We start from the raw sequence: 10,853 nt of genomic DNA on the forward strand, positions 1-10,853 counted from the left end.
AGGATACAAAACTGTATGTACAATCTGATAATTATACTTGTTCAAAATTCTTTCAATGTGGTTTTATTTCATAGATGTAGATATACAGATATTTTGTCTATTTTTTCTGTTATGTGCTTATGTTTATAATAACTTTATAAATTAATATAGAGAATAGGGGTGGTAAATATTTGAAAATGCATTTGAAATGATTTTGAAAATGCATTGTCCTGTGGGTTGCTGTTTTTCCTCCTACATTGTGAAAATACCTATTTTTTGGCTGGGCACAGTGGTCACACCTGCAATCCCAGCACTTTGGAAGGCCAAGGTGGGTGGATCATTTGAGGCCAGGAGTTCAAAACCAACCTGACCAAAATGGCGAAACTCCATCTCTACTAAAAACACAAAAATTAGCCAGGCATGGTCGCGTACGCCTGTAATCCCAGCTGTTCAGGAGGTTGAGTCAGGAAAGTTGCTTGAACCCAGGAGGTGGAGGTTGCAGTGAGCCAAGATCGCATCAGCCTGGGCAACCGAGCGAGACTCTGTCTCAGAAAAAAAGAAAAGAAAGAGAGAGAGAGGAGAGGAGAGGAGGGGGAAGAGGGAGGGGGAGGGGAGAGGAGAGAGAGAAAAGGAAAGAAAGAAAGAGAGAGAGAGAAAGAAAGAAAAAGAAAAGAAGAAAGAAAAGAAGAAAAGAAAGAAAGGAAAAGAAAAGAAAAAAGGAAAGAAAGAAAGAAAAGAAAATACCTACTATTAAATTCATAGGAATGGTTGGGGCCATTAGCTGCCTTCACAGAGGATCCAGTGTCAACTTCACTCAGGCACTAGGACTAAGGGAGGTTCTCCTAGCAGATTCAGCACTGTCTCTGTGAACTTGGGCCCAGCTTGTTTAAACTCTGGGGTTTACTCTTCTTCAACAGAATGAAGAAGTGAGACAAAATGATCTTCCTAGTTTCAAGATACTAGGATTTTTCTTTAGTTTCATCCCAAAGATCCTTCGCAAAAAGCCTTCAGGTCACTGACTTTCCCCCCTTGTGCCATGTAGTCCACATCCATAAATATGCTGTTGTTAGTCATGTCCTAATATAGATGGACCTAGCCTGCAGATTTTGATTCTAAAAGCCAATGGACATGTGCTTTTATTTGCATCTTCTTTTGTTACATGTTGCTTTTTCCTCCCTTGAAAATTGTTCTTAATTACAAAAGGAATATGAGTTTGTGGTTTAGAAAAAAAAATTTTGAATAGTACTTCAATTGTCAGAAACATTTCTTTGTCCTACAACTTGTTCTTACTTAAGAATTTTATTTTTTTATACGCCATTCAGTGACAGTGCAGATCTTCCTCATTCTTTAGGAAACCTTCAGCATATTTCATTACATAGATTTATCATAAACGTTTTCCTGTTGATGGACATTTAAATTCTAAATTTTTGTTATTGCAAATAATATTACAGTGAATATTTTTATACAATTATCTCAAGGCTTTTTTATGTTTCTATAGGGTAGATTCTTAGAAGTGGAATTACTGAGTAAAAGAAAGGTACAAGTATTTAAATTTAAATATGCTGCCAAATTGCCATCTAAAATAGTTGCCCCAGTTTATATTATTGCCAAGTATAAAAATGAACTTTTCCCCATACCCTCCTTATGCTATTATCTGTCTTTAAAAATTTTGCCTATCTAATAGTTAAGAAATGGAATCTGATTGGCTTAATTTGTATTTCTCTAATCAGTAGTCAAGTTGAATATCTTTTTCTATGTTTTTTAGCCATCTGGATTTCTTCTTTTGTGACTTGTAAATTTTCTTCAGTTGCCTTTTTATTGATCTATAGGAGCTTTTTGTATGTCAGGGCTATGAATCCTTTGTTTTACATATATTGTAAATATTTTCTGGAAGGATGTTTATCTTTTATTTTTGTTAGTGATTCTATGGAATCATTGTTATATAAAAGCTTTCAGTTTGGATCAGTTTGCTTTTTAATTTAGTTTAGGTGAAGGTCTTAATGAAAGTAATGTTTCGTTAGTGAATTAGTCTCCCAAACAACCCATCTTTTAGTTAATGTATCATTCATACTTGTCTCTCTGCTGCTTTCCCACAGAAAGGGGAGTGTGTTTGCCTACAGTGTCTCTTTGGATCCTCTTTGTTTATATTGAAGCAGCCATTAGATTTAAAGATCTCAAAAACTTTCATGTAGACCTTTGTCGTCCATTTGCTGCTCACTGGTAAGTATTACGTGTGTGTGTGTGTGTGTGTGTGTGTGTGTGTGTGTGTGTGTCTTTGTTTTTTTTGAGACGATGTCTTGCTCTGTTGCCCAGGCTGGAATGCAGTGGCACAGTCTTGATTATACAACCTCTGCCTCCCAGCTTCAAGCGATTTTCCTGCCTCAGCCTCCTGAGTAGCTGTGATTACAGGCTTGTGCCACCACACCTGGCTAATTTTTGTATTTTTATTAGAGATGGGGTTTCATCATATTGACCAGGCTAGTCTCGAACTCCTGACGTTAAGTGATCCACCTGCCTCGGCCTCCCAATGTGCTGGGATTATAGGCATGAGCCACCACACCCAGCTAGTATTATATATATTATTTATCTATAATTAATTTCACTGTAGAATGTTAAGTTCAACTGTAAATTTATTCTTAGAAGTGTTACATGGACTCCAAAAGCTGTACAGCATGGTTGGAGAGCGCATGAGCCCCCTTTTCAGGCAGATGAGTGAATCCCAGCTCTGTTCCCTGACAGCTGTGTTGCCTTGGGTGTGTCACTGCCTCTAAGCCATGGTTTTCTTACTGTCTCCCTGGGTCATGGGAAAAAGGAACTGAAGTGATACATGTATTCAACTTAATGCCAAGCACATAGGTGTTTGATGAATGTCAGCTATTTTTGTTATAATCAGATAATGATTCCAGAAAGTCTTGATGAAATATATGGCTGTTTCATGAAGCTTAAAATAATTTAGAATTTCCTTAGCCTATTTATAAAAGTAAGAGAATATTATTAATAATTTTTGAAGGAGTGTTGTTTTTCTTTATAACATGTTAATAAATATTAAGATGTTACTCATTTAATCTTAACCATGAAACATTTTTGAAAAATGAGCTTGATTCTTACTTATATCTATTGTGGAACTTACCACCGAATGTGTGTTTCACCTAAACACACCAATTTTTAATAGTATTTATGGCAGAATAAAAAAATACTATTTCCAGTATTTTTAGTCTTTTTACAAACAAGTAAATTAAATGAACATGGTCAATAAAACATGTCACTGTAAGTTTGTAGTCAGACCACATTTAGACTAATTATAAATTGATATATTTTCATGTTAATGAAGCTTACATGGGCTTGACAACATTTGCAGAGACCTTGAAATGATGTTAGGCAGGCTGATGAGTTCAATGAAAATATTCAACTTTCTATTACAGAGATTAGAGTTCTAAGTACAGATGGTTTAATTTGATGATACAAACCAAATGTTGGCACTGATCATATCAAATACTTATTTAAATGATTCTTGAATTTATGTATGACAGAATTTGTATATGACAAGAGTGTTTATGAACCAATTTTCAAGGAATAACTGGTGGCAGTACCCCTCGGGCAGCAAAGAGATTAAGTTAAAGTAGTCACCTGAATTTGACTCTGCCTTCTAGTATTAGAAATCAAATGATGTCCTTGTGATTTTTTTTTTTTTAACACTTCTGTTTACTTTTGGCTACCCATGAAGTCTCTACTCTTTTAGTTTTTAAAAGCATACAAATAGATGCCTAAGTTCTAATGCATAAGGCAGTTCAATATTTCTTAAAAGACATTAGACACTGTATCTGACAGTCACTGTGGTGACTCCTTGAATTAATTTGAAGAATGCTGAAGTCTCATGGGTCGTGTCCTCTTATGGTCTAGCAGTCCTATTGTTCCTGGGGAGTTTTGTTCCGTGTGCCAATTGCTTCTGATTTCCACAGTAGACATTACATTTATGTGTGTGTCTAGTGAATGCTATTCTCAACTACCATCATCAATTAGAATTTATTTTAAAATTTTAAGTCATAGGTATCCTCATGTGCACGATGCATATGTGGTTAATTTTAAACCTGCAATTACTGGCTGAATTGTCTTCTTTCTAGTATTGGGTACCCTGTGGTAACTTTGGGCTTTGGCTTCAAAAGTTACGTAAGCTACAAAATGCGGTTAAGGAAGCAAAAAGAAGTACAAAAAGAGAACGAGTTTTACATGCAACTTCTTCAACAAGCCCTCCCTCCAGAGCAACAGATGCTGCAAAAGCAAGAAAAAGAGGCGGAGGAAGGTAGGTCTTTACCCCAAAGCTGTTGGCTCAATAGACTAGTCATTATTTTGTCTCTTGGTAGAATCTTCTTTTCTAGAAAAGGTGTTAGGATTTTGTTTTTTTTCTATTTAATGGTGTTCTTCTTGAGGGTCATTGTTTGGTCAATGAAGTATAGATTGTGAATGAAGTTGTTTACATACTGTCTGAAGAGTATGTGTTTAAATATGTTTATTTTTATATCTTTTTAAATATTTTAATTGATATATTTTTTACTAAAAAAATTTTTTTTAATTTAGTTTTTTTGAGACAGGGATGATCTCACTCGGTTATCCAAACTGGAGTGCAGTGATACAGTTATGGCTCACTGCAGCTTCAAACTCCTGGGAACAAAGTAATCCTCCCTCCTCCGCCTCCTGAGCAGCTGTTACCATAGGCACATGCCACCATGTCTGGCTGGTTTTTTTAAATTATTTTTTTGTAGAGTTGAGGTCTCACTGTGTTGTTCAGGCTTGTCTCGAACTCCTAATATCAAGCAATCTCCATCTCTGACTTGTTAGGATCTGCCCTTGTCCTCTCACCTCAGTGATAGACGAGTTTGATTTGACTGATACACACAGTGTGACCTAATTGTAAAACCCTGATCTTATTTTCAAGACTCAACTTTTAATGGCATAATTTTCGTAAATGATGTTGATTTTCTAAATGTGGAGTTGCTCAAATGTATTTGGATTTTCTTTTTTCCCTACATCTTCCAGTAAACTATGAGGATTTGCTTCTTGATAAGCTTAATGTGCTGGGGTTATTGCTTCTAAATGAGTGTGCAAACTAATGTAGTGAATTTTTTAAGTGTAGATAAGTTTGTTGAATTAATCTGTGTTGTTAAAAAACTAAATATTCCGGTGTGGGCTTTTTGTTTGTTGGTTTGTTTTTGGTATTGTAGCAGCCAAAGGATTACCTGATATGGATTCTTCAATCCTTATACACCACAATGGAGGTATCCCTGCCAACAAAAAACTTTCCACAACTTTGCCAGAGATCGAATACCGGGAAAAAGGGAAAGAAAAGGACAAGGATGCCAAAAAACACAACCTTGGAATAAATAATAACAATATTCTACAGCCTGTAGACTCTAAAATACAAGAAATTGAGTATATGGAAAACCATATCAATAGTAAAAGATTAAATAATGATCTTGTGGGAAGTACAGAAAATCTCTTGAAAGAGGACTCATGCACTGCTTCTTCAAAAAATTACAAAAATGCCAGTGGAGTTGTGAACTCCTCACCTCGAAGTCATAGCGCCACAAATGGGAGCATTCCTTCCTCATCTAGTAAAAATGAGAAGAAGCAGAAATGCACTAGCAAGAGCCCAAGTACACACAAAGACTTAATGGAAAACTGTATTCCTAATAACCAGCTAAGCAAACCAGATGCACTGGTAAGGTAAGTGTTCATGCTATATCCTTACCAACACTTTCCAGTGAACTTGACATACTCTTGAAAAACGAATATTCCCATATGGGCCTGTAGGGATTGTTTGTGATTGCATACTATGACTCGTGACAGTTTGGCGTTTGTTTTACATGGATTTTTTGGCCAATGTGTGTTATTTTGTTGAAGCATTGACTTCAGTTCTTTCCAGTGTTCTGAATAAGGGGTGACAGTGATTACTTTCCACATGTGACAAATTAACCTGTAACTTGATTCTTCTAGTAGTGTTGAAAGGCACTTCTTTGGTCCTTGTCCTTTTCTGTTTGCATATCCAAAGTTCTTTTGGCATAAACACACACAAAAAAGAGTTTTTGCTTGTTTTCATGCAAATCTCTATTTTTCAAACAGATACACGTTGCAGGAGAGGGGTGAGAAAGCTGTCCTTACTACTTTGTGCTTGTTTTGTTTTTCTGTTCATTTTTCTGCACTTAGAATATGAATTATCCCTAGGTAACTCTGGGAAAGTTAGATTTGAAAAGTAATCTCTTTCAAAAAAAATCCATAGACTCAATGTTAGAGACATGGAGTTTAGGAATGTTCCTTTTCTCATTTTATTTAAAATAATAACTTTTTTTGAGATGGAGTCTCGCTCTGTCAACCCAGGCTGGCATGATCTTGGCTCCTGGCTTCAAGTGATTCTCCTGCCTCAGCCTCCCAGCTAACTGGGATTACAGGTGCTCACCACCACACCTAGCTAAATTTTTTGTATTTTTAATAGAGACTGGCCTTCACCAGATTGGCCATGCTGGTCTGGAACTCCTGACCTCAAGTCAACAGCCCACCTCATTCTCCCAAAGTGCTGGGATTACAGATGTGAGCCACTGCTCCAGGCCATAAAAGAATAACATTGTTTTATTACATTGACTGGCTGAGACTTAATTTTACTGTATTTTATATGGCTTATATTAGGCAAACACAAATATGTTCCTTTCACCTCAGATCTTTAATTTGGAAACAGATCTGAGGTGAAACACACAACTAGAGCCTGTGTGTGTGTGTGTGTGCGTGTGTGTGTGTGTGTGTGTGTGTGTAACTCAAGAAGGCAATTGAAACTTTTCCCCACCAGTTAATTATATTCCTCTTCCTCTGGCTTGCTTAAAGGCAGTCAGTTTATTCTAGGAGGGAAGCTTTCCAACATTATAAATGGAATGAACTAGATTATTAATATGTTTTGATTTTCTGATTGTCAGTTAAACTAAGAGAGGTGTATTTGGGTCCTACTAATACAGGTTCTAGAGGTTTCACAGCCCCCAGGCTACTTTTGGAAGTGTGCTATTGCTGTTGGCTGGCTGGCATCCATCTCCCTTTGTTAGGACGTTCTGCTTATTGTGCCCAGCAGCAAAAACACGTGGAAGAGAACCCTCCTCCAGATGCCATGGAAGAAAGACCAATTAGTTGACCTTCTATTTCAGAAGGAATATCCCACAAATTCACTAAATGCTATACACAAAACATCTGCCACAGCTGTTTACCATCCTTTCTCCTACACATTTTTTTTTTTTTTGAGATTGGATCTCAGTCTGTTGCCCAGGCTGGAGTGTGATGGCGTGATCACAGCTCACTGTAGACTCCACCTTCCGAGGCTCAAGTTTTCCTCCCACCTCAGCCTCCTGTGTAGCTGGAACTACAGGTGCTTGCCAATATGCCCAGCTAATTTTGTAAATTTTTTGTAGAGAGGAGATCTTGCCATGTTGCCCAGGCTGACACAAGTTTAGTAATAGCGGCCAAGCCAAAATACTTTTTATTTGTTGGTTACTGCAGAGGAAGCAGTCTTGTGCCACCATTGCCTTTGGGCCCCGGTTGTGATATTGATTGACTCTACCATCTGATCTGCTTTTAGTAGAGAAGTTCAAGGACCCAGATGGATAATTATCTAGTAAGCTGGGGATGATGACATGGGTCCAGTGCCCCCATGCCTACGTCTAAGCAGTATGCTGCTTCCTGTGGTCACTAACTCGTACTCTTCCTTCACCTACAGTGCCCCAGGTATTATGTTTTGGAGAACTACTCACTATCAAATGACTGATAGACAATATTATATTTAAGTAGGTTTATAAGCTTCCACAGTATTATTTTCAACTTTTAATGTTATAAAAAATAAAGGGATGATCTAAATATCCAACAATGGGAGAAATATAAAATAAGTTATGGTCCATCCGTTTGGTAAACTTTAAATATAGATATTATAAAATCATACTTTTGAGCCATGTTAAAGAATATGGGGAAGTACTTATGTCAAAGCATTTCATGAAGAAAGGAGAAAGCAATTTAATGAAAGATGATTTTTTCTGATATATATAGAAAAATGACTTTTTTTTTTTGAGATGGAGTCTCTTACCCAGGCTGCAGTGCAGTGGTGCAGTCTTGGTTTACTGCAGCCTCTACCTCCCAGGTTCAAGTAATTCTCCTGCCTCAGCCCCCCAAGTAGCTGGGATTACAGGTGCCTGCCACAATGCCCAGATAATTTTCTGAATTTCTTAGTAGAGATGGGGTTTCATCGATTTGCCAGGCTGGTCTCAACCTCCTGACCTCAAGTCATCTGCCCACCTCGGCCTCCCAGAGTGCTGGGATTACAGGCATGAGCCATTGTGCCCAGCCAGAAAAACAATTAAAGGAAAAAGAACCAAATTGTTAACAATAGTTATTACCTGTTGATAGTATTGGGCATTTATTTTTTCTTTTTGCTTTCATACATTTTCACATTTTTCTATGATGAACAATGAAAGAGTTTAAAAGTAAAGGCATCTATCTGAGCTAATTATCCAGCTTGGTTGGAGGAGGTGTTATCTTATTTCCTCCCACCCCTCCTTAACTATCTCCCTCTGTTTCCTCTTGTTTGACTTCATGTATGTTTTGATGCATGTCAATAAGACTGTGACTGATTCAAACCTAACATGTTTGAGTTGTTAGCTAGAGAGTGGGTTTGTTATTTTCAGATGGAGCAGTTTGGACCCGTTGGTTTCCTAGACCCCATCTTATGCAAACATACAGGACTGACAGTGTGTATATGCATTGTTTGCTTCTGCAGGTACAATTGGGGGTTTGCACAGTTCCAGGTTGACTGAAACTTCCACAGGGATGCTTTAGCGATAAGATTGATCTCTCCTTTTTTAAAAAATTTTAGATTTAGGAGGTACATTTGCATACATGTGCAGGTTTGTTACAAGGGTATATTACATGATGCTGAGCTTTGGGCTTCTATTGATCCCATCACCTGGGCAGTGAACATAGTACCCAGTAGGAAGTTTTTCAGCCCTTGACAGCCTCCCCTCCTTCCTCCATTTCAAGTCTCTAGTGTCTGTTGTTCCAGTCTTTCTGTCCACGTGTCCCCAAGTTGATCTACCCTTTTCTAAGTGTTGAAGACAAAATTTGAAAACCAGTACTATATTAACTATCCAGTAACTCTACTGTAATAGTAGATTAATTGCAACACGTTCTTATAGCTATGTCTGTCTGAATACTGTGGGTGAGAACTGCTATTTTTGAGGAACCAATTCAGTGACTTTTGGGGGGAAGTTCATTACTGCTCTACCAGTTTCAAGGAGAATTCTTGTAGCTCGGTTTGGCTGTCCAATTAAGGGTTGATGGCCATTTCCTGTAAAAGGGTAGGCAGTCTGGCAGGTCTTTTCTCAAGCTCTCTCAGCTCCAGGGATATTCTTTAGTATGCTGTATACCATAGGTTAGCAAACAACAGCACACAGGCCAAATCTGGCCCACTGCCTATTGTTGTAAAAATAAATTTTACTGGAACACAGCCACTCTCATTCATTTACATCATGTCAGTGGCTGCTTTCGTGCTACAGTGGCAGAGTTGAATAGCTGCCTCGGAGACTATGGCCTGCAAAGCCGAAAATATGTACTGTCTGGCCCTTTACAGAAAAAGTGTGCTGACGTCCATTGTATAGTAGTCACTTGTTTTGAAGATCTTTCCCCCTTACTAGATGATGAGCTTCAGGGGGCAGAAGCTGGTTCTCTTCATTTTTAATATCTCTCTATAAAAGTGGAATGCTTAGTGAATGTTGAGTCAATTAATGATATATGGGGACAAGGAACTGGGTGAATGGAAGAAACTCTGCTCTACGAGGAAATACAGGAGAATGTGGAGCAGAAGGTGCTGGGTAGATTGCTAAGGTAAGGAAATGTGGAGGAAGATGAAGAACCTGAGATTAAATAGGTGTTGCCTATAGGGTCCTTTCCTAGAAAAGTTTGGGAACTTGCCAAAGCCAGTCTGGAGTCCTCTGTTGGTTTTAGAAATATATACCTTACAAATGACCCTGTTTTCTGCCAGCTTGATTTCTGAATTCTTTACCTAAGATATTTAAAAACAGACAATGTTGGAAGCCAAAAATGGTTTTGATTCCAACATGAAAAAAATTATAGTCAAAAACAGAAAAAGCAATGAGGAAGATCAGTTGTTTCAACTAAGTACTCAGTTAGAAAGGAATAATATAAATTACAATAAGGTTGGTTTAAAATTTTTCCTCAGTGGTCAATTAAAAATATTTTAAGTATGAAAAAATCATTAAAATTTTAGGTAAAGGGAAAATAGTCCCATACTCATGACACAAATTGCTGTTAAAATTTTGTTGTCCTCTCATAGGCTAATTTTATGTAGTTGTCATCATAGTGTTTTATAGTTTTTTACAATAGATTTTAATTTTTAGAAGTTTTAGGTTCACAGAAAAATTGAGTGGAAGATACAGAAATTTCTCATATACCTGCTGTTCCTGTCCCCACTCATGCCTAGTCTTCCCATCATCAACATTCCCCACCAGAGTGGCACATTTGTTTGACAGACAAACCTCCATTGACACGTCGTTATCACCTAGTCCATAGTTTGCATTAGAATTTATTATTCTCAGTGTTACACAGTCTTATGGGTTTGAATAAATTTATAATGGCATTATCTACCATTATAGCATACAGAGTAGTTTCACTGCCCTCCTTTGTGCTCCTTCTGTCCATCCCTCCCCTCCCCTGATCCCTGGAAAGTGCTGATCTTTTCACTATGTTTCCAACCATACGATGTCTAGAATATTGTATGGTTGGAATCATAGCCTTTTCTGATTGACTTCTTTCACTTAGTAATATGCATTTAAGATTCC

General features: G+C 37.5%; 1 protein-coding gene across 1 annotated transcript in view; it reads left to right on the forward strand.

Moving 5' to 3' along the window:
* Window positions 1-10,853, forward strand: part of MACO1 (macoilin 1) — a 69,091-nt gene that overhangs the window by 22,833 nt on the left and 35,405 nt on the right. The window contains exons 4-6 of the mRNA XM_017534612.1: window positions 2,076-2,199; window positions 4,101-4,279; window positions 5,199-5,700. Coding sequence (XP_017390101.1) covers window positions 2,076-2,199; window positions 4,101-4,279; window positions 5,199-5,700 — 805 coding nt within the window. The remainder of the gene's footprint in view (window positions 1-2,075; window positions 2,200-4,100; window positions 4,280-5,198; window positions 5,701-10,853) is intronic.

This window comes from Cebus imitator, unplaced genomic scaffold (genome assembly GCF_001604975.1).
Source record: "Cebus imitator isolate Cc_AM_T3 unplaced genomic scaffold, Cebus_imitator-1.0 Scaffold87, whole genome shotgun sequence".
NCBI lineage: Eukaryota > Metazoa > Chordata > Mammalia > Primates > Cebidae > Cebus > Cebus imitator.